Source organism: Pithys albifrons, chromosome 15, assembly GCF_047495875.1.
Source record: "Pithys albifrons albifrons isolate INPA30051 chromosome 15, PitAlb_v1, whole genome shotgun sequence".
Lineage (NCBI taxonomy): Eukaryota > Metazoa > Chordata > Aves > Passeriformes > Thamnophilidae > Pithys > Pithys albifrons.
In genome coordinates, this window is record NC_092472.1 from 14,692,710 (window position 1) to 14,714,868 (window position 22,159).

The 22,159-nt window shown below is 52.2% G+C and overlaps 1 protein-coding gene across 2 annotated transcripts in view; it reads left to right on the plus strand.

The window, feature by feature from the left end:
- PDGFRB (platelet derived growth factor receptor beta) overlaps positions 1 to 22,159 on the plus strand; it is a 31,297-nt gene that overhangs the window by 3,630 nt on the left and 5,508 nt on the right. The window contains exons 1-22 of one of the 2 annotated variants that reach the window (XM_071570097.1): positions 7,660 to 7,675; positions 8,640 to 8,716; positions 10,156 to 10,452; positions 10,887 to 11,156; positions 11,316 to 11,443; positions 11,764 to 11,938; positions 12,531 to 12,723; positions 12,935 to 13,050; positions 13,599 to 13,725; positions 13,876 to 14,087; positions 14,809 to 14,903; positions 15,140 to 15,272; positions 15,671 to 15,775; positions 15,879 to 15,989; positions 16,353 to 16,506; positions 17,313 to 17,479; positions 17,722 to 17,840; positions 18,947 to 19,069; positions 20,495 to 20,606; positions 20,893 to 20,992; positions 21,106 to 21,211; positions 21,701 to 21,939. In XM_071570097.1, coding sequence (XP_071426198.1) covers positions 8,668 to 8,716; positions 10,156 to 10,452; positions 10,887 to 11,156; positions 11,316 to 11,443; positions 11,764 to 11,938; positions 12,531 to 12,723; positions 12,935 to 13,050; positions 13,599 to 13,725; positions 13,876 to 14,087; positions 14,809 to 14,903; positions 15,140 to 15,272; positions 15,671 to 15,775; positions 15,879 to 15,989; positions 16,353 to 16,506; positions 17,313 to 17,479; positions 17,722 to 17,840; positions 18,947 to 19,069; positions 20,495 to 20,606; positions 20,893 to 20,992; positions 21,106 to 21,211; positions 21,701 to 21,939 — 3,131 coding nt within the window. In that variant the 5' untranslated portion in view covers positions 7,660 to 7,675; positions 8,640 to 8,667. Of the gene's footprint in view, positions 1 to 7,659; positions 7,676 to 8,639; positions 8,717 to 10,155; positions 10,453 to 10,886; positions 11,157 to 11,315; positions 11,444 to 11,763; positions 11,939 to 12,530; positions 12,724 to 12,934; positions 13,051 to 13,598; positions 13,726 to 13,875; positions 14,088 to 14,808; positions 14,904 to 15,139; positions 15,273 to 15,670; positions 15,776 to 15,878; positions 15,990 to 16,352; positions 16,507 to 17,312; positions 17,480 to 17,721; positions 17,841 to 18,946; positions 19,070 to 20,494; positions 20,607 to 20,892; positions 20,993 to 21,105; positions 21,212 to 21,700; positions 21,940 to 22,159 lie in introns of those variants that run through there. The other variant, XM_071570095.1, reaches the window with a different exon arrangement.

The window sequence follows — 22,159 nt, forward strand, 5'->3', positions numbered from 1 at the left end:
CATGAGGCTCTTGAAGCAGCAGGAGATGGGCCAGTCTGCCCCTCAGCCCCATCCTGCTGGTCCCTCTGCCTTCCCTCTTCCGGCCCATCTACCATGCAAAAGAGTCTGTGACTGAAATCTTAATGCTACTGAGACACAGCAATTGGCACCAATTAAATTGCTACATTCATGTTTGAATTGCTTTAACTGGCAAGACACACTGTCTTATTTATACAAAAAAATATGTTTGCTTGTGGGTTTGTCTGAACCAGTGCCAGCAGAAAGTACACCATTTTGAGCTCTGCACTCTGCAAGATCTTTCTCACTCCCAAACTGGAAGTCACCTTGGTTTCAGCCTTTGCCAAGCAATGGTGGCAGAACAGAAACACCGCTTTACTCGCGGCCGAGTGGTGCCGGCACCATGAGAGGGGTCCCCTCCTCTCTCCCTGCAGGCAGCTGCCAAGTTTCCTTCTCTAGCCTGGGAGCTGCTTGGGAGAATATGGTCTGATTCAGGAGCAGGACTCAGTGCCCATTTTAAAGCGGGGCTCAAGGGAGGGCAGAAGGTGCTGGCAGCTGCTGGTGCCAAGTCTTGCCTGTGCTTCTCCTCTGGAGGTTCTGTTGGCTTTGGGCATAGTAGGGGCTGTTTTCAGAGCATGGGTGCAGATGGGAGGTGATTTCTGCTCTGTGACTGAGAGCAGAGGATATAAAGGAGGTTGGCAAGCATGGCTCATGCTGTCTGGCCACAGCATACAGGAAGAGGTGATCCATCTTTGCACTCATAGTACCAAGTGCCACCATCATTGTCTTCCTGCTCCACATGTGAGCCTATGAAGGAGGGGGCAGGATCAGTGCACAGCACCAAGAGCTGCATCAGGAGCTGCATTTTGCTCCCTCTCAGAAAGCCAGAAGTAACAGGGCCAAACAAACTGCTCCTATCTGAAAGTGGAATCTACCCTTCACAGCCAGCACTACCAGGCCCCATCCCCTCCCACGCTGGCCGTGGTGCCAGGCTCCTCTCTGGATCCTGCAGATAGGCAAGGGGTGCCCTGACCACAGAGCTGGTGAGTGCCTAATCCCAGCCACGAGAGCCTAAAAACCCAGAACAAAGCAATTAAGCTCGGGTCCCCCACAGGAAGCCAAGAAGAGCCGATGCATCCATGGAGATTATCTCCTCCTCCACAGACCCAGGTCTCAGGAAAACATTCACAAGAGGATCAGGTTGCTTGTCCTTTGCTGGGATGTGGGGCTGGTAAGACCATGACACCCTGCCTGCTCCTGGAGCTTTGCCAAGCCCCTACATCCTACTAAGGCTCAGAATGGCTCCTTTTCTCATCCTGCCTCCATTGCCCTCCCCTCACAGCTGATTATTGGTTAATTAGAGCCAGCTGGGACCTTTGGTTCTAGCCGTGGCCCCACCATAGCAGCCACCCTCAACCAGCAGCCATGAGCAAGGGGTAGAAATGCTGACTGCTGAGGACTGTTTTCCTCCCTGTGCATACCTTTGGAGAGTCCGGCCCTTAAATCACTACAGGTAGGCAAACACAGCTTCCTGGCAGCCATGGAACAAGAGTGAGGAAAGTTCTGGATGTGCCAGGACATGGGATAAGCAGCTAAGATGGTACTTGACCTTGGCTCCATAAAGCACACTTCTACCACTCGGGTGGGAAAAAGCAGTAGGCAAGCAGATGGTCTCAGATCAGATAGGCAACACCCATCCAGTCCCACATGCCCAGGAGCTGGGACCCCCAAATATGCCAGTTTGGGGGCTGGAGGAATCAGAGAACTCTTTGAGTCTCTGATGTCAGCCAGCTCTAAGGCTTGGAGGGGCCAGTGGTGAAGCAATGTGGAAGCTGCCTGGGTCCTGGCCTGTGGTTTGGGTGCCCTGCAGCCATGTTCATATTTCACATTGCTCACATGCTCATGAAGCAGCGTGGTGTGTTCTCCCAAAAATGCAGTTGCTGTCAGGGGCAATGGAGAAATTAGGGAATGTTATACACAGCCCTGGCTGGGTTCTGTTGAACATTCTGCTGGAGAAGAGCTCTGGAAAGGGATGAAATGCTCCCAAGGGGCACATCTGTGCCTCCCCCAGTGGGTTCATCATGCTGCAAGGGATGAGTTCTGAGGCTGCACAGAGCCCTGCTCCCCCCACCTGGCGTGAGCATCCCCAGTCCTGCATAATGTCAGACTTGGGGCTCTGCTCCAAAGTACTGGCCAGCTCCCAGCACCACCACAGACCCATCCCAGTACCACCATGAGCCAGTCCCAGCACCACCATGGCCCTGGCACCCAGTGACTGCCCTAGGGAGAGCAAGGCTGGCAGGATTTGACCAGGGTGAGAAGTGAGCTGTGCTGCAAGGGCTGGCCAGGCATTGCCTGGCACGTGGCAGCCATTCCTCCCAACACCCCCATCCCTCCTTCCCAGTCCCAGGTGATCCCTGGTCCTCACCCAGGGTTTTCCCACAGTCTGGGCCAAGCTTGCAAGCTCCGGGGAGCAGCCCCCGGGGTCTGGCCTTTCCTCTGAAAGCGGAAGCGGGGGAGCATGCGCAGCTGAAAGGGCCACAAATACCATCACTCGGGGCTGGGGGATTATTTATAACACTGGCACCTCTCCAAACAGATGTTTCTTTTTATTCTGAACTTGAACTAAATGGGTCACTCGTTTCCTCTGTCTCCCATGGGCTTCAAATAGAGGGGGAAAGCAGAGGGGATTGGGTTGAGAGTGCAGGGCTTGCCCTGGTCCCACGTCCTCCTGTGCGGGCTCCTCACAGCGATGTGTTACGGAGAGCCCATGGCTGGAGATTTGCTGAATTGTGCGTGTGGACTTTGTGGTCCCCCCTCACCTGGAGAGGGAGGATGGCTGTGGTCAAATGGGGCTGCGTGGGGCTCACCACCCCACCCCATTCCTCACATGGTTGACCCTAGGGATGCTGAATCACTCTGTTGAAGCTCAGCATAAATTTGTCATCCTCCCTGGCAGCCTTCCCCTGTACTTTGGGGTCACAGCCCTCATTTTTGGCTTTCCGTCAGATGCTGTCAAAGCCCATGATAGCCCGTGGCAGGCTGGCCTGGAGAAGGCTGACTGTGCCAGCTCAGGACCACCCATCTGTTGCGGGACCCTCATGACCACACAACCACCTCCTCCCGGTGCTACCAAGGCTGGGGACCAGGATCTGAAGTGCTGGGCAGGGGCATTTGTCATGCCAGCCCCAGTCTGTGCCTCATCGGCAGGCAGGAGAGCCATCCCACCTGTGGGCATGGTGTACCTGAACTTGTACCACTTCAGAGGTGGCATCTGCACCCGCTTTGCCCATCTCCAAGAGTGCTTGGTCCACATGAGGGCTGTGGCTTTAGTCTCATCTTCACAGTCTCACAAAACCAGAGTGTTTTGGCATTAATAATGCTGCCTGTGAGTGCTTGCAGAACCTCAGCTTTCCCTGACTGAAACAGACACCCGGTCCACCATGTTGCAAACAGGTACTCAGGGCTCTCAGCATCCCTTGGTCTACCAGTGTTTGGATAAAGCCTCAGGGTCCCCTTGGCACTGACAGATGGACGGTGAGGAGGGTTTTGCCCTCACGTGCTCATACCCAGGGCAGGGATGGCATGTGGGACATGGGGACTACTCAGCCTTGGCTGCTCCTTAGCCTGGTTTCAGATTTCCTACCTCTGTGTTTTATCAGCAGTCGTTTATGGGCCTTGGGCTGACAGGCTCCCCATGTGTGTGCCCTGCCTAATTCTAGCCATTTGCTGGGAAAAAGAAAAAGGGCTCTGTGATGATAATCTGGCCTGTGAGTAAACACAGTGTCATGGGAGCCGAGGGACCCCAGAGGAGAGATGTTGCAATTCCAGATGATTCCAGCCAAGGGAAAAAAAAACCCCAACCACTCAGTTTTATTTAGATTAAAGGGTGGGAAAGAAGCAGTCGCAGAGGCCAGAGGGAGGGTGGCAGAGGAAAACAGGACAAGCCAAGGAGTTTCACTGCCGGACAAGCAAGGTTTGGGTTTCAGGGGTCACCAGCTTTTGCTCAGGGAGCTTTTTGTCTTCAAAAGCAGGGGATGGTGTTCCCCCTCCCCCTGCCAAGAGAAGCCTTCGCTCCCTGGCTGTGAGGGCATTGATCATGGGATCCATACAGGGAATTTTTTATTGCATACGGGCACCCATGATCTCACTTAATGACTCAGATGCGCTTAGACAAAGAAGAAATGAAGTGTATTTGACTTCCCGCTAATTTGCACCAGATGTCCCTTGCCTGCTTGGCAGGATGGTGGGACCATCAAGCATTGTGGGAGCTCCTGGAAGCACAATCCTGAAAGAAAAGGGGCTAGAAATAGAAATCTTGGTGTGGATGCTTTTCTGTGCAGATCTCCCTTGGTTTAAGGCATTTGCAGGGCTGGAAATGGCCCTGCCCCACATGATCTATGCTTGTGGACAGGCAGTGCCAGGCGATGCCTGTGCCAGCAGTGGCTACCATGTGTGCTGAAATGATCTGCCAGGAGCACTCTGCTGTCTACGTGCTGGGAACAAGCAGAGGGAAGGGGGCTAGGAGGTGTGGCAGGGCACGTAGAGCAAAGTCAGAGGAAATTCTTGCTTTGTTACCCAAGAATAGTCAAGATTGAGCCCACACAACATATTTTGGGCATTAGCAAAGGCATCTCTGACTTACTAGAATGCTTATAAAGAGAGATATGGCATGGGGGAACATTAATAAATCAGTAAGATTTGATGATGCTTGAGCTTCTTAGCAAGGCACCTCAAGGTGCAAGGAGCAGCAGAGGTGGCTGAGGGAATGGTCCTCCCTGAATAAAGGTGGCACCATCCCCAGCAGAGGCTGCTGGATACTGCTCTTCCTTGTATCAAAAACCATGGGCGTAGCCCTGCTCCCGCTGCAGAAATTCCTGTCCAAGTTCATCAGCCACAGAGGCTTCAGCCCCCGTCTGTGGGAGTGAGGGAGTAGGAGAGGAGGTGGAGGAGAAAGCTCAGCTGTCATCAGATTTGGGATGCAGGAGAAATGGGAGCAGGCTGCTCTCAATAAGCCGTCAAGTCATGAGATGGGGAATCAAGAGACTTGAATCCCCATCCTGGCGCAGCCATGGCCTTGGCCATGCTGTCTGACCTCTGCTCTGGCCCTCTCGTTTGTGGCCTCTCTATGGGATCACAAGCCAACAGAGCTCGGGGTGCCCTCTGCTTAACTCCGCTGCTGCTGCTCAGGGGTGTCAAAGTGACCCCATTTATTCCATCACCCCATGAAACCCAGTGCAGGAGCTCAAGGCTGCAGATGCTCCAACAGACATCCAGCAGTGCCTGGCCCCAGCCAGGCATGGGACACTTGCCTCTGCCAGTGCAGCAGTGGGCTGGGAATGCTGGCAGCCCCAGGGCTGGCTCGGGTCTCCTCCTCTGGGCTGCAAATCCGCTCTGGATGTCGGTCCGGAGGAGGAGCTGGGTGCATTCCTGCGACCACACGTGCAGCCAGGCTGGTGTGATTACAGAGGGGAGATAAGGACAGTGCCTGTGTCACCAAGCAAGGACAGATGCCTGTATCTGTGTCTCATTCAGACTCCAAACGCTCTCAGACACTCTCAGTCCTGCAGGGCCCAGCTCTGGACTTGCTGGGCAGCAGCAAACAGGGACAGACTGTGCTGGTTGTCGGGAAACTGGCCTCCCCCACAGCCCTCAGCAGAGCCCCAGCCTGGCCCCGGGGACCTGGGCCCCCCAGGGGAGCACAGCCACCCCACAGGCATGTGGGGCTGGACGTGGCATGGGGCCGTGTCACCCAGCCAGCCTGGCTGCCCTGGGAGCCAGCCGACCTCCTGTCTCCTCTTCCAGCCAAATTCCTCCTTTAGAATAATAAACAGTGCAGCTCAAGAGAAAAGTTCCCTTCCCTGCCTGGCCAGGACCAGCTTAACCTCAAATCACAGAGACAGAGAGGTGCAGGGGGAAGGTCTGTACCTGTGCTGGCAGGGAGGGGAGAATGGTGAAGGGCATAACGTGGGGAGGGAGAGCTGGGGAATCACCTCAGTGGCTGCAAGGGGGGAGGCTGCTGGAGAGCTGCAGGGCTGAGTGAGGGGTGCTGCACATGGAATTTCTGCAGGAGGTCCCTGGCTTCCAGAATTGTGCCACATTGGGTCTGGAGGCAAATGGTCCCAGGGCTTAAAAATACTCAGGTCCTGGCCTATAAAAAAAAAAAGTCTGAGGAGTTCATGGCACCCTTCTAACCTGTAGGGGTGGGAGGAGACCATTCAAGGCAGCTGAGTATGGTGTAGGTACCTGTGTAGCTGTGCTTGGTTGCCTGGGTGGGATAATGTCTTGGTGCCTGCTTTTGGATCACTGAGTGGGATTGCCCCTCCTTGTCTGGCACTTACAGTGGCACTTACAGTTCCTGCTGAGAACAAAAGCTGGGATTGAGGAGAGAAACAAGTTCTCTCAAGGCTGGCAGTGAGCTGGGTGCATTTGCATCCCTTATGAAATGCCTGTGTGCACTCACAAGTGCAAGCACACGTGTCCCAGGGAGAGAGAGGCTTGTCCTTCTGCAAGTCAGTCTCCCTGTGCATTCTGCAGGGTGGGCAGAGCTCAGCGTCTCTGACTCTGCCTCCAGCCCTGGCCAGAGCAGACAAACAAGGGAGAGGTCACCACTCTCTGCGAGACATTGCCACCCTCCCACTCTGCTTGGGAAGCATCTCCAAGAGAAATGCCTTTCTGCAAAAGCAGCAGCTTTATTAAAACCAGCTATGAACACAGCGGAGGTGGCCAGAGGCAGCAGGCGGGGGCTGTGGGGCTCTCACTGCTCATTGAAGCAACACCCCTACCAGCCCAGAACCAGCACACAGCCATGCCCAGCTCTCCAGCTCCAGTAGGACAGGGGTTTGCCCCATCAGTGATGCTGCAGAGAGCACTGGTGGAATGAGTGACCTGTCTGTGTGGGATGAGGAAGCAAATATCTTACCTGCAAGAGGACTAAGTGACAGTGAGGTAGCTAAAAGCTTGGGAAGATCTTAACCACTTGGAGGCAGATATCTGGGGGTTGGGGTGGTGAATACAACCAGGCTTGTGCATGCAGGCAGGGAGAGGTGAAAGGAAAGGATCCCAGTTGTCCTTACAACCTTGAACATTGAATAATGGATGAATCACACACCTCTGTAAAGGAGAATTGGGAAACAAAGGTAATTGTTCTTCAGTGCCTTGGGGGACAGAGATTAGGTTGTCCATTCTCCTCCTCTCTTATTCCACTTGGTGCTCTCTGAGGGTGGGTGCAGGGAGGTCACATTCATTTACAGCTTAAATTTCACCTCGGTCCTTTCATCCTACTCACCCCCAGCTTTCTCTAAGTGCTCTTATCCCCTCTGGCAAATGCAGGGGGAGAGAGAGTCATGCAGGGTTTTCTGGAGTGGGGAGAGGGAAGTTGCTGAATAAGCTGGAGACCTGGAAGGATTTGCTGGTAGATCAGACTTTTGTTGAGCCAAAGCAAGAGAATAATAAAAACATCTGACAAACGCACGTCATTTAAAAACCATTTCCTCCTTAACATCAAGCAGACTGGGAGGCCACTCCAGGGCCAAGAGGCTGCAGAGAGCTCAGTAAGAGACGGTGCCTGGGGCCAGGTCAGCGAGTCCAGATTGCCACTAACCACTCTCAAGCCTGGTGGGCAGCTCCCCAGAACACTGCTGGCATCACAGAGGGCTTCTCTTCAGGATCTGCCTTGGTAGGTGTCCCAGCAGCAGGGCAGGAGCTCAGCCCCGGGTTGCAGTGTTTCTGAGCTGTGAAGTTTAGCTCCATGCAGGAGCATCCCCAAGTTCAAGACTACTAAACTCATTTTCCCCCAGCTTTGCCCAGGCACAGAGGAAGCCTTTCCCCTTACTCTTCCCCTTTTAGTGTGATAGGGTGTTCATTTTGCTTTTCAGAAATAGTCATCCCCATCCCTGCAAGCATGAGGAGGGGGGTTACCTCTCACTCCAACACACAGGGGACAGACTCCTGCTTTTAGGGAAATCTGGTCTTGTTTCCTCTGGGCTCGTGGTTTTCACCAGGGAGGGCTGAAAAAGCTCTGTGGTAAAGCTTTCTTGAGAAATGTTGATTAAAAGGATTTTTAACTAAAATATCCTCTTAAATATTCTCCTAAATACATACATTTAAAAGTTAAATACAAGAAACTCATTTTTGTGGGTTTTTTTCCAGGCTTGTAGTGGTTTAACCCCAGCCAGCAACCAAGTACCATGACAAGGCTTCTTTTATTTCATTGGAAGGAGCAAACAATGTGGGAGGGTTGGAGTGGGATCTGTTTTCTAGCAAGTCTTATCTCAGTGGGACTGAGGGAAATAAAACTAAGGGGAAAAAAGGAAAGTAGTAGAGCAGAGGGAGGAAGGAAGGCAGAGCTCTTCTGAGGGGGGAGTGGCATCTTCAACAGAGATGAGCAAGAGTTGACAAAACTGCGGCAGCCTCCAGCAAAATCCCTATTTACCAGAGGGAGATGCCTTAGAAACTGCTCCTTGTGGAGATCCAGTGTGAAGGGGAGCCAGTCAACCAACCACCCTGACAGGGGGGAAAGGCTGAAAACTGGACAGAGATGGGAGGTTTCTAAGGTGGAGAAGAGAGCCCAGGGCTTGAGCGGGGACTGAGGGGCACCTCCTCTGCTGAGTGCTGTGCTCATCCCACTTTGGTCTTGACAGGATTCAGCCACCAAGCCTGGAGCCCACCATGCTGTGCCCTGCTCTGAACACAGGTCTCTGGCTCCTCATCCTCTCTGGTGAGTGCTGTGGCGGGTGTGCAGGATTGGGGGTTACCTCTGCTGGGATGCTGCCCTGGGGTGTACAGTTTGCTTCAGGCACATCTATCTCTCCTAATGACTCGGATTCACGGGCTGGCTCAATTCTGTGGTGGGGTGGATGTAAAGTCCCCACCTGCTTCATGGTTATGTACAGCAGGGTGGAAGAAGGAAGCCTTTCCCTAGGGAGCACTGCCAGGCACGCTCAGCCCTTCTTCAGGAGATATCTGAGAACTCCCATTAGCTGGACATGATAGACACCCCCACAGCAGGAGGCATTTGGTCAGATCCCATATATGCAATAACCCCTCATGGAAAGGAACCAGGGCACCTGCCTGCATCTAGGCTGTTCACAGCATTGCTGTGTCACTCTGGGGTTGTTCCCAGCTGTCCTGCCCACTCATGGGGACATCAGGGAAGAGCACTTCCCCACTGGGACATCTGGACAAAGGGTGAAGCAAGAAAGCTGGAAGAGACACAGGGAGCTATTCAGGAAGACCTTGCCTGCTCTATTGCTTCCAAAGGATTTCCTGCAAGGTTTTGCTTTAATTTCTTTTCACTCACTTGTAAACTGACATTGTTTCAGCCTGCTCTGTGTCGTGTCTGACACTGTCCCTGTGGAGAGGCAGACAGCAGAGCAGGGAATTGCTTCCTCTCCTCCTCTCTCCCTTGCCTGCTAAATTCATGGCCTTCCCAGGCCTTCAAAAGTGCATCTGAGAGGTGAATATCTCTGCCTTTACAGAGACAGGCTTATCAGGCTTATTTTGGGGTCAGCAGTATGACCATATAGACTGTCATCTCCCTGGGCCACCTAGACCAGCTCACAGGATGCATCAAAGCCAAAAATGTGAGCAAATATGCAGGGGAGGACCTCATTTCGAGCTCTGTCCTCATCAAGGATGCTCTTTGGACTGGTCCAACACCCAGCATCACAGCATGGCTGCCTCTCTGACTCTGTTCAACCGCTGCCCCAAGTCCCTCCTGAGCTATCCTGATGACACTGGACGGCAGCACTGTGTGGCACTGGCGGTGCAGTTACCTTGCAGAAAGGTTGGATGGAGGTAGACGTAGTTGAAGCCTAAAATGAGGAGTTTTCCACCCAGCATTGCTGCAGACAACATGGGCTACTTTGAACACTGTTAAACCCCATGATGTCTTATTTGCTCTCCAGTAAGTGTTGCAGGAGACAGAGTGAATGAATGAAGGGTGAACCACCAAGGTCTAGGCTGACAGGACATTTCTGAGGAGAGCGTGGGTTTGTCAGTAGTGACTATGCCAAGGAGGACAAATCCAGGAAGGTTATTTTTCACTGTAAAAACTGACACTACAAAGCAAATACATTGGCATGAGGTGGTGCTCCAGTGTGCTTCTGCTTGGGTTTCAGAGGAATCCAATTTGGTCTCATCTCACTCCTCTCTCAGGTCTGCTGGAGGTGACTTCTGGCGGCAGCAGGCTGCACATTGAACCCACAGACACAGAGCTTGAACTCAGCCTCCACAGCACCTTCTCCCTCTTGTGCTATGGGGATGGAGCACTGGTCTGGGAACGGGAGGGTCAGCTCCTTGCTGCCTCGCTGGAGCACAGAGATGGTGTCTTCGTCAGCAATCTCACTCTCAGGAATGTGACAGGCCATCACACCGGGGAGTACACCTGCACCTACAGCACTGACCAGGCTCCAGAGCCAGTGGAGAGGAAATCCCTGTATATCTACGTTCCAGGTAGGAGACAACATGTCCTTGTCCCTGCATTTCCATGGGGTTTAGCAACCAGGGTAAAGAGGGCTTTGACTTATTGTTCTGTCTCCAAACACCTGGCCTTCAAAATCCTTCCTCCAGTTGCAGGAAAGCCTTTATGTCAGGTCTTTCTGGCTGTGACATGTCTCTGGTATGCCAGCGTATGGAGTGGCCTATGTGTGGTGTGCTGGGACAAGTGGTGGGAGAGGCAGGTGGTGCTGGGTCTCTCTCATCTTCCCAGGAGAGCTTTGACAAGTCCATAACATGCAACTCTACTTTGCCATGGAGAGTGTGGGAAGAAGCATCTCACCAATGTAGAGACAGGGCCTTGGAAATTGGAAATTTCCTGGAGGAGCACAGAGCAGTCCTGGTTAAGCTTCAAGCATATTTCTGTAATCAGTGTTCCCTCTCTCCTACAGATCCCTCCCTAGTCTTCCTCCCCACAGTCACCTCTGAAGAGACCTTCATCTTCATCACGGGCTATACAGAGGCTGTTATCCCATGCCGTGTGACCAACCCACAGATGCAGGTGACCCTCTATGAGAAGAAGGTGGAGAACCCCATCCCAGCTGCTTATGATCCACAACAAGGATTCAGAGGTTTCTTTGAGGATAAGACCTATTTCTGCCGGGCATTTGTGGATGACCAGGAGGTGGATTCAGACACCTTCTATGTCTACAGGATCCAGGGTGAGCTCCCATTGTCCTAGCACAGCTATGTGCCTACTGTGGCTGTTCCTTCAGCCCAGTGCCAGGAGACACCAAAACTCTCCCTCTGTCTCCTCACTGATGCCCCTGATCAACTGGGAGGCTGGGTTTATTCCTGCTTTTTTTCCACCTTTCCCACAGTGTCATCTGTGAACGTCTCTATCAGCGCAGTGCAGACCATAGTGCGTCAAGGAGAAAATGTCACTGTGCTGTGCACCGTGAGCGGCAATGAACTGGTCAACTTCAACTGGGATTATCCCCGTAAGCAAGTGAGTGCTCCAGACCCACAGGCTCTGGGCAGCAGCTCCACCCTTCACCCAGATGTCCCATGGCAAACACTCATCAATATCCCATGGCAGAATCCCCATGTGGGATGATGCTGCTGGTGCACAGAGAGGTTTGACCAGTATATCCTTGGATTAAGGCTCTGTCTCAGTGGCCTCTCATCAGTGTGTGTTCCCTGTCCCTCTGGCAGCCAAACTGGGGTCCTCTACCCCTTCCTCCTCCCTCTCCATAGCTCAGCTTTATAGCTCCAATGGCAGAACATGCTATTCACTCCTCAGACCATGTCTCCTGTCCCACTGTGCAGGCAGGGAAGACTGTGGAGCCGGTGACTGACTTTTTGCCTGGATCCTCCCACGAGATCCGCTCCATCCTCATCATCCAGAATGCAGAGCTGGAGGACAGTGGGACCTATGTCTGCAATGTCTCCGAGGGCTACCATGAGAAAACAGACCGGAAAGACATCACAGTCCAAGTGATCGGTGCGTTGCTGCCCACGCACTCAAAGCCAGCAAACCACGTGGGCATCCAGGCAGGATATCCTAGAGTGACCCCCTCTCCTCTCTGCACGCCCTCCAGCTCTGTTCTCGCCTCACCTTTGCTTAAGTAACCATGGTAAAGAGCCAACCCTCACCTCATGTCACTCCTGTCTGCTTCTTGTCTCAAAACAACCCAAATCTCCCACCATGGATTTTGTGACTCTTTAAGACACTTGAGGATATGTATGGGTAAGAGCTCTTCTGCACTGTGCAGTGTCAAGGTGATGTGGAGACACATTGACACCTCCCGTCTGCATCTGTCCTGTTTTGTGTAATTTGAGGGAACCAGCCCCATCCCTGTTACCTCCCAACATAACAGCCACATGCTGCTGTCCTGTGAGCTCCTCTGCTCCAGTGTGGTTCTGAATCTTCACTCTCCTCAGACACAAGCATGAAGCCCTGAGGGATGGATCAGAAGGTGCCTCACTAGTTCAGGGTGCTCAGAGAGTTTTCTTCAAGATCCATGTTTGTCCAGAAGAACAGAGAGGGGGCTGTTTCCCTGTCTGACCTTCCTATCCCCTCTACCTCCTCTCAGAGCGTGGCTTTGTGCGTTTCCACACCCACCTGCCCACCACGGTGTACACCGAGGTCCACAAGAGCCACACCATCCAGGTGGAGGTGGAGGCCTATCCCCAGCCCAGCATTGTGTGGCTGAAGAACAACAAGACATTGACTATGGAGAGCAGCAGCGAGTTCACCATCACCAGCAGGAACCTGTCAGAAACCAGGTGGGAGCCCATCATTTCTCACCAGGGTGCAGAGAGTGGGTAATTCACAAAGAAATCTCCAGCTTACTGGTTGGACACAGTTGGTGGTTGAATGCTTTTCCATAAGGGGATTTCGAGCACACATTAGGTGGGTGGGATCTGGCTGCCTCTGAGCATTATCAGTCCCCAAGCACCTTCCCACACTGTCACTCTGGGACTGTGTCTCCCCCAGGTACCAGACAGCTCTGGTGCTGGTGCGGGTGAAGCAGGAAGAAGGAGGATTTTACACCATCCGGGCTTTCAATGAGGATGATGAGCAGGAGCTGTCCTTCCATCTGCAGATAAATGGTGAGGATGGGCATGCAGACACAGGGCTGAGGAGTGTGGGAGCAGTCTCAGGGTGCAGTACCATCTTTTGCTGCAGAACCCTCAGGTTGAAGCCCTTATTCCTCTGGCTACAGCTCCAAGTGGTTGTGGTTAATGTAAGAGCATTCAAGCAAGAAACATGCTCATTTGAAATATCTCACACTTGGTCTCGGAGCAAGGGGAACAGGGAGGTAGCACAGACATCAGCAGCTTGGCCTTCACGCCCTGGCCTAAGGCAGTAGGTGCAGAGATGATTGCACAGCTCTGATGTCCAGGACTTTCCCCTGTGCTCACCTGTGCTCTCCAACCAAGCAAGCTAGACAGGAGCACATCTCCATAACCCTCTCAAACCTTATTCTCTTTGCTGTTAGCTTTCAAAAATAAAACACAATTGATGTGATGAGTCCTTCCTCATCCCTAGGCTATGTTAGGGATACAGTACAATCACATTCCCCAATGGAATTGCATTCCTCTTCCATCCTGCAGTCAGAAACAGGGATTAATTCCCATCACTGTTCTTTTGGTTTCAGTGCCAGCCAAAGTGGTGGATCTCAAGGAGAACAGCAGTGCCAGCAGTGGAGAGCAGACTGTAACATGCTCTGCTGAAGGCATGCCCCAGCCAGAGATCAGCTGGTCTACTTGCAGTGACATTAAATGGTGAGTGGAGTAATGGAGCTCACAGGAATGGCTGAATTCTTGCATTTGTTAGAATGATAGACAATTATTTAATTGTATTCTGTTGGCCACACATTTAGGAATTCAATGGTGGCACATGTTCCCAACTGCCTTTTTCCTCCCCTGGACCAGGTGCAGCACCAAGGGTCAACCCACGCGGCTGCTGGGGAACGAGTCGGCAGAGATCGGGCTGCAGACCAACGCCACGTACCATGCAGAGCGGCAGGTGTTCCGCGTGAACAGCACCCTGCAGCTGCACAGGGTGGATGAGCCCCTGCTCCTGAGGTGCACTGTGCAAAACTTCCTGGGCACCAACTCCCAGGACATCACTCTGGTGCCACACGGTGAGGGCTGAAGGAGGTGTTTGAGCCAGTTGGTGGGTAGCTGGACTTTACTCTCTGTGGCTCCAACCAGGAGGTGCTGGGAGCCAGGACTGCAGTCCTCAGAGACAGAGAATCTGGGTATTTCTGCACAAAATGAAGCCTCCTTTAGGTTAAGCAGAAAAGATTGTTCCAGGAGGAGTCTGGAGCCCTTATGTCTACTGGTCACGGACATCCTCTTCCCACCACTAGTAGGGTCATCCTTCCAGGAAGGCAAGACAAGAGTACGTGAGCAGTTCCCCAATGTCTTGTTATTGGCCCATGGTCACTAGATGGTGCCACGGACTTGAACATCTGTGTGCTGGGCATCCCAAATATGAGGAAGGATGGTCTAAGCCCAGGCCTGGAGCTGCCAGTTCTCCCCTAAGCACACCAGTCCCTCTAGCTCCTTATACCCTCTCATAGTCAACCCTCTCTGGAGGCAGCAGGCCCTTCAACAGGGGGCTGGCCCTGCAAGTGCTGGGCAAGTCTGCCCAGTAGGAGAGGACACAGACTGTCTACACCCAGAGGAGAGCTCAAGGTCAAGGTCTTGGGGGAAAGAATGTAGCAGAAGAGTGGCAGCGACCAGAGGAGGGAAGGCATAGAGTGTGGGGACACCTCTGCATTGCTGTCCCCTCCTTTCACTGGGGTGCTTGGGCCATGCAGGGATGGAGGAGTCTGACTGATGTTCCTGTTATCATTGTAGCCTTGCCGTTCAAAGTGGTCATCATCTCTGTCATTCTGGCCTTGCTGGTCCTCACTGTCATCTCCCTCATCATCTTGATCGTCCTGTGGCAGAAGGTAAAAGGAGAGAGTGTTCCCAAGCTGACACCATGTTAGGGTGGCTAGGCCTGCTGATGTCCCAGCCATGCCAGGGACCCTGCGTCATCTGTGCCTGCATGCCCCTGGCGTCTTTAGACTGCATGGGGAATGAGGCAATGGCTGCAGGGATTAAAGACTCCCTAACAAAGCCTACCCATGGCCTCTCTGACCCTCAGTCTCTCAGATGTCTTATCACTCTCTGATCCCTTTTCCAGAAACCTCGTTATGAAATCCGCTGGAAGGTGATTGAATCAGTCAGCTCCGATGGACATGAGTACATCTATGTGGATCCTATGCAGCTCCCTTACGATTCCACATGGGAGGTGCCTAGGGACAAACTGGTGTTAGGTAAAGGCTCTGCAGATCCCACTGAGGGACCCCTGGGGCTCTGTCTGTCTGGGGGGGATAAATTTTGATTTGGGATCTCCAAAAGAGGCCAACTCAGAATAGACACAGAGATCCCTGGAGATACAATGTGGTCCTGAAACAGGGGGACTATCTGGGACTGTAGTGAGAGGCCAGCTGCCCGCTTTGATATAAACCACTGCATTATTCCTCGCTACCCTTTCTTGCAGCTGAAAGTTCTGGAAACAGCCCCAGCCCCAAACATCATAGCTCATGGCCATGTCCATACCCACCAAGATGAACTGCAGTGAGGCTGGTGTGGTTTCAGATAGGGGCCTTGGCTTTTTCAAACTGCTCTCTTCCCCTCTTCGAGAACCACTGCCAACTTTGTCTCCTTGCAGGACGCACTCTTGGCTCCGGTGCCTTTGGTCGTGTGGTGGAGGCAACAGCCCATGGCCTGAGCCACTCACAGTCCACCATGAAAGTGGCAGTCAAAATGCTCAAATGTGAGTTGTGCCTTCATCCCTTTCCCCCATTCAAAAGCCACAAGGCCAAACAGTGCCATGTACTTCCCTCCTTGCCCTGGCCCTCACCAGCTCTCCCCAACAGCCACAGCCCGGAGCAGTGAGAAACAAGCCCTCATGTCTGAGCTGAAGATCATGAGCCACCTGGGGCCTCACCTCAACATTGTAAACTTGCTGGGGGCCTGCACCAAAGGAGGTAGGTGAGCCCTGAGAACCCTGCCTTCTCCTGATGCCCTGGACTGTGCTGAAGAGAACTGTCCTCGGACAAAATAATTCCTGTTTTCTGAGTCACAATGATTCACCCTTCCCCAAAGAAAGCCTTGTGGCATTCTAAATGTCTTTCCTTCAACCTGATTGAAACTGAGAAGATATGTGTCAGTTAACTCAAATACAAATTTCAAAGACCAAAAGTACTCAGTACTAGAAAGGTGACTTTTCCTCCTGGCCCTGCTTAGACATCCTGCCCTCTGGTAATGATGATAGTAATTACATCCTGTGGGATGAAATTCACTGCTGTGGTGGCCAAGGCAGGGCTGACGCAGGTGCTCTCTTCCTCCAGGACCCATCTATATCATCACTGAGTACTGCCGCTATGGGGACCTGGTGGACTACCTGCACCGCAACAAGCACACCTTCCTGCAGTCCTGTGGTGAGAAGGCACGGCGAGAGGCAGAGCTGTATGGGAACACCCCCAAGGAGGACCATATGCACAGGTACCTGCAAAGCAGCACCCTTCTCCACCCTGGTGCCTGCCCCATCCTAGCCCCATAAATCAGGGAGGCTGGTACTACCAGAAAGGATACCTATATTTCCTCCAGACCAGTGAAATCAGCATTGGCCCAGCACTGGGACAGAGCTGTGTGCTCTGTTGCCTTGTCAGACCAGCCCATTTGCTAACCAGCCACCTCCAAACAGCTCCTGGCAGTGGGGAGTTAGCAGAGGCAAACTGTGTGCCCTGGAGTCTGAGTTTTCTAGCACACAGGCCCACTGCTCCATGCCAATTGGGAATATTCCCTGGCATCATTAACTTTATTGGCGTAGCTATAGCTACACATTGAGTACAGAGACACAGAGGTTTCCAGTATGTCTTAACCATTGGAGACCTCAACTTTGCATCTTCAAAGCAGGTTGCGCTGCTACTGAGCCTAAGGGAGAAGTGCTAGAAGGAGGAAAATTGCACAAGAGGTGCCACAAGGAAAGGGAAAGGTCCTTCATCTGGTTGCCAGCTGTAAGGGGTGCAGGCACAAGCAGCACAGAGAAATAGTCCCATGGGAAGTTAGAAAGCAGCATTTCCTTCCAACATGCAAAAGCAATAGTAAAATAGAGCAGCGTTACAGCTCCCCTCTGCCTTTCCTGCTTGAGGGCTGGAACTCTAACCCTAGCCCTTTCCCTGCTATGTAGGACATTTCAGTGCTGGGGCTGAGTATTCAGGAATTTCAGACCCACAAATCATTGCCCCCATCCTTTTTGTGTCCTCCTCTCCTTTGGATCTGAACAGCCTCTTTGTTTTCGCACACAGTCACCTCTCCATGTCTGTTGAGAGCGATGGGGGCTACATGGACATGAGCAAGGATGACTCCCTGGACTATGTGCCCATGTCTGACATGAAGGGTGAAGTCAAGTATGCTGACATCGAGTCCTCTAACTATGGCACCCCATATGAGCTGGACAGCTATTCCCCCTCAGGTAACAGCTTGGTCACGGCAGGAGGGAGAGGTGCTTGTAATTTGGATGCTGAATATCTTTGCTTGCAAAGGTCTCCTTTGGGACTAGTCCAGCAGATGTGGCAGATGTCCTCACAATGAGAGCTCCTGGCTCTGGCCCTTTGTTGCTGGAGACAGAGCATTGCCAGTGTTTTTTACGGCAATTGGCAGTAAATCCATCAATGTGCTGGGTAACACCAACATCCATCTCTGCTTGCTCTCCAGCTCCTGAAAGGACAGACCGGGTGACACTGATAAATGAGTCTCCGCTCCTCAGCTACATGGACTTGGTGGGCTTCAGCTTCCAAGTGGCCAATGGGATGGAGTTCCTGGCTTCCAAAAATGTATGTATGCTGCCTGGTCTGTGGTGACTGCAATGGCAGAGGCCAACAGTGCTCTGCCATGTCCTGTGGTCAGCTCCCTTTGCTGTCCTTCTGTCCATGACAAATTCATCATGGGAGAAGCAGCCATGCAATTGAACAGTTGCTGACCACTTCCTTTGGAAACATAGCCCTGGGGGCCAGCATGACTATATTTGCACGTGACAGCCAGCCCTGGCTCACATAGAGCTTCAGACCTCAAATTCCCTGACTGTGCTCCTCCCAAGCCATGTTCAGCACAGCTGTGGCATTATATCATCCCTATTTACTGGGATGACCAAACAGTGATAATCTCCCTGTGCTAAAGTACAAGGAGCTCCTTTGCAGAGTGTCTACTCTTACTGAACACCCCTATTGCACTACATGCTCTGAGCACCCCAGGACTCATCAGAAGTGCTTGTTTAGTGGAAATTAAGCCACCATAGAGGACTAGGCTCTGGGATTTCCCAAGGTCTGGCTTAGCCCAGGGCAGTCAGTAATATGGCTGGATCATGTGAAGCATCATGCAGAGCAGGGCTAAGAGAAGGCATCCATGGCATCAACGATGTGCAGAGAGAAATTTATGGCTCTGCCTCCAGACTGACAGTCTGATCTGTAAAATTGCATAGTCAGTGTTTCCCCATGGAGCAAACCTCAGAGCTGTTTGTACAGAAACATCCAGCATGTTGGCATACCAGGACGCACAAGCTAGGCTGGTGTAACTCTGATGTCTTCAGACTGCTGGGTTGAATTGTCTAAACAGGGATGAAGCCATCCTCTCCTTAGCCCACCAAGCTCCCTTTCTTGGTCTGTCCCTGGAAATCCCCTCTCTGCTGGGTTTTTCAGATTCCCCTTGACAGATCAGTATGTCGGTTGCTGCCACGGGGGCAGCAGTTCAGACAAGCAGTGAAAATGCAGTAGTTCTGCTAGTGGTTGAACCCTGATTGTCCCTAGAGATGGGGAAACCTGAAATTGTGTGAAGTGACTCCTGTCCCCACAGCCCCAGGAATGGGCTAGTGCTGGAGCTGGGCTGCTTCCTTGGGCTGTCTGGAAGCCCCTCGCAGTGACAGTGCCCTCTCTCCACCCTACAGTGTGTGCACCGGGACCTGGCTGCCAGGAACGTCCTCATCTGTGAGGGGAAGCTGGTGAAGATCTGTGACTTTGGTCTGGCGAGGGACATCATGAGGGATTCCAACTACATCTCCAAAGGCAGTGTGAGTACCAGGAAGTGTGCAACACCTGTCTTCCCTGGGCCTGGCACCCTCTACATGGTCTCCCTGTGAGCTACCTGTCCATCATTGTGCCCAGAGGTGGTAAAAGGACAGGACTCCTGGGAGATGGCATCAACAGCCACCCATCCTGCGCCTCATGTGCTCTGCACACTGTGGAATAGCAGAATTGCATGCCCACATCTCCTGGCTCTTTACAGAAGAACCTGAGCAACAGCAGTAGCAAAACTAGGGATTGTGCCCTGTACACTGTCCCCATCACAGGCAGCAGTGCTGCATCCCTTCCCTGCTGGCGCTGAGTGTGGTCCTGAGCTGCAGGGAGGAGGAGGGCAAGGTTAGGCAGCATGTCAGGCCTGCAGTGAGTCACTGGCCACTCTGGGAGGAGGTTCACAGGATTCTGCTCTAACCACTAGACCACAGGGTAGGAGGAAGTGTCTTTCTGCAAGCAGCTACTTTCCAGAGAGACATCTCCAATGTTTTGAGGCAGGAGAGGATGAGGCTGTAATTGAGCTTCTCCAGAACCTCTCCTGTGACTTCAACAACAGCACATCCACTCCAGCCCTGAAGCATTTGGGAATCTGCAACCCCAGGAAAGGCAGGCTATGCAATGCCCAGAGAAATTGAGGCTGGGGGAGCTGAGAGTGGAGCCAGGCCCCTTAAACCCCAGTCTCTCTCTAATCTATGAACTACTTAACTTCTCTTGTGCTTTCTCCCATTTGCATGTGCTGTCAGACAGGCACTCAGAGCCTGAGCAGGGATTCCCTTCTGCAGAAGGGATGAGCTTTTCAGTCCAGCCTTGGCATAATTGCTTTGCTGTCCAAAATGGGAAATGAAACTGAGCCTCTTTGCAATCCTTCCTGGAGATTATTTTGGTATTCATTGTGCAAGCAAATCCCAGGAATGGCCAGTGCTGCACACAAGTTGGTCAAGTGAGACTTTTTGTATATCACTTTGAGTGAGTAAGAACAGAATAAAAGGTGGACATACCCTTTGCCTTTTTTCTGGTCATCCCTTAGCCCTGTCCAGCTTGGTCTCAGGTTTCTGAAGTCCAGATAGGCTTGGTCTTTCTTCAGGAGTCTTTAGTCTAATTGTGCAAGTCAGTGGCCTCCTCAAGGGCCAGGGAACAGAGAATGCACACCATGACGTGTGTGCATTAATCACAGCAGGTTGTGATGGAAATGGATGTAACACCCCCACTCTTTCCTCCTGCCTGCTGGGTCCATTCTGCACAAAGAAAGAGGCAACTGATCCATCAGAGAACTGGCTTACAGCAGATGTCAACAATGTGTTGGGCTGACAAGCAGCTCTGAAGGGTGTACTTTGCTTGTAATTGGGTGTCAGGCTCTTACATGTTTAAACAAGTGCCACAAATGCAGCTGACTCTCTTCTTTCTTCATTTTTTATTCTCAGACCTTCTTGCCCCTCAAGTGGATGGCTCCAGAGAGCATCTTCAACAACCTCTACACCACCCTGAGTGATGTGTGGTCCTTTGGGATTCTCCTTTGGGAGATATTCACTCTTGGTAAGTGCCCTGGAGGCCATGGTGGTGTCTATAGATCTGATAATATGGTAGCAGGACCCCTTCACAGAGACAATAAAAATCCATTTCTAATCCCCAAGTCCCAGACTTACCAGCCAGAATAGCACTTCATTTCCTGTCTCCTTCTTTCCCATGCTGACATTGCCATTTGGAAGTGAAATGAAACAGGAAAGGTAAATTAAGAAGGAAATTTTGGTGTAACATGCATGTTGGCATGAGGGTGGCAGGAAATCCAGCAGCTTGATTTCCTCCTCTTCCTTTACACCAGGAGGGACTCCATACCCTGAACTGCCTATGAATGAACAGTTCTACAATGCCATCAAACGTGGCTATAGGATGTCCAAACCCACCCATGCCTCTGATGAAATGTAAGTGCTGCCCATAATGTGTTTGTACTGGATCTTCCCTACACAAACTACAGAACCATTTCTGCCTTTTCCCACCTGTCAATTCACGACTGCTCTCCCTTTCCTCTTGCCAGCTATGATATAATGCAGAAGTGCTGGGAAGAGAAGTTTGAGATCAGACCATCCTTCTCACAACTGGTGGTGCTTATGGGAAACCTCTTGGTGGATTGCTACAGAAAGGTATGTCCAAAGGATCCTGTGCTGGAGGGACAGAAGAGGGTCAGTGGTCTGAGGAAGGTGCTGCCTTAGTGAGAACCCTCAGTCTGGCTTTGGAGACCAGTGTTTAGTGCTGCAGTGTGAGAGGATTTTGATGTGACTAAATGGAACAGCCAGTGGGGGTTGTTTGGGCATCCTGGGGACATTGATGAGACAATCAGCACCGCCAGACAGGCAGCTGGTATCTCAGCACTTGTGGAAATCAGAACTGGCAGGAGATCAAAAACCTGCCTCCAACTGTTTGGTATTTTGGATCTGTGAAGCTGTGCCACTGATCTCTCCTTAGGAAATGTTCTTGACCTATCTTTGGTGGAGTCAGGGTAGCTGAACCTAGCTAGAAGATGCCAGCCCCTCTCAGAAAACCCTGGCAGGCAGGGAAAGCAAACACAACACAAGTGCATTCTCCACACTCAAAAGACCTTCTTTCCTTGGTAATCTGCCCTGTGAGAGCAGAGGTACCAGCAGGTGGATGAAGAGTTCATGAAGAGCGACCACCCCGCTGTTGTCCGCACAAGACCCACAATTCCTGGGCTGAACAATGCCCGGCTCGCTGCCAGCCCCACCCCCGGCAGCATCCTCTACACAGCCGTGCACCAGAACGGGGGCGAGAATGACTACATCATCCCCCTTCCTGACCCCAAGCCTGAGACAATCTGTGAACTCCCTCAGGACGTCTCCATCAGCAGGGCCAGGTAAAAACATTGCTTTTGAATATTGTCCTTTCCCAAGACTACCCAAATCTGAAATGGGGGCCTCAAGAGAAGGGGCATGCTCTGCTGAGGGATAGACCAGGGGTGGATCTACTGTGAGAGAAGGAGGGCAGTGTCACCCCATCTATGGTGCTGTGATCTGCATGAGCCCACAGAGAAACCAGAGGAGCTTGAAACATGAGCTAAGAAAGGGCACCATGTC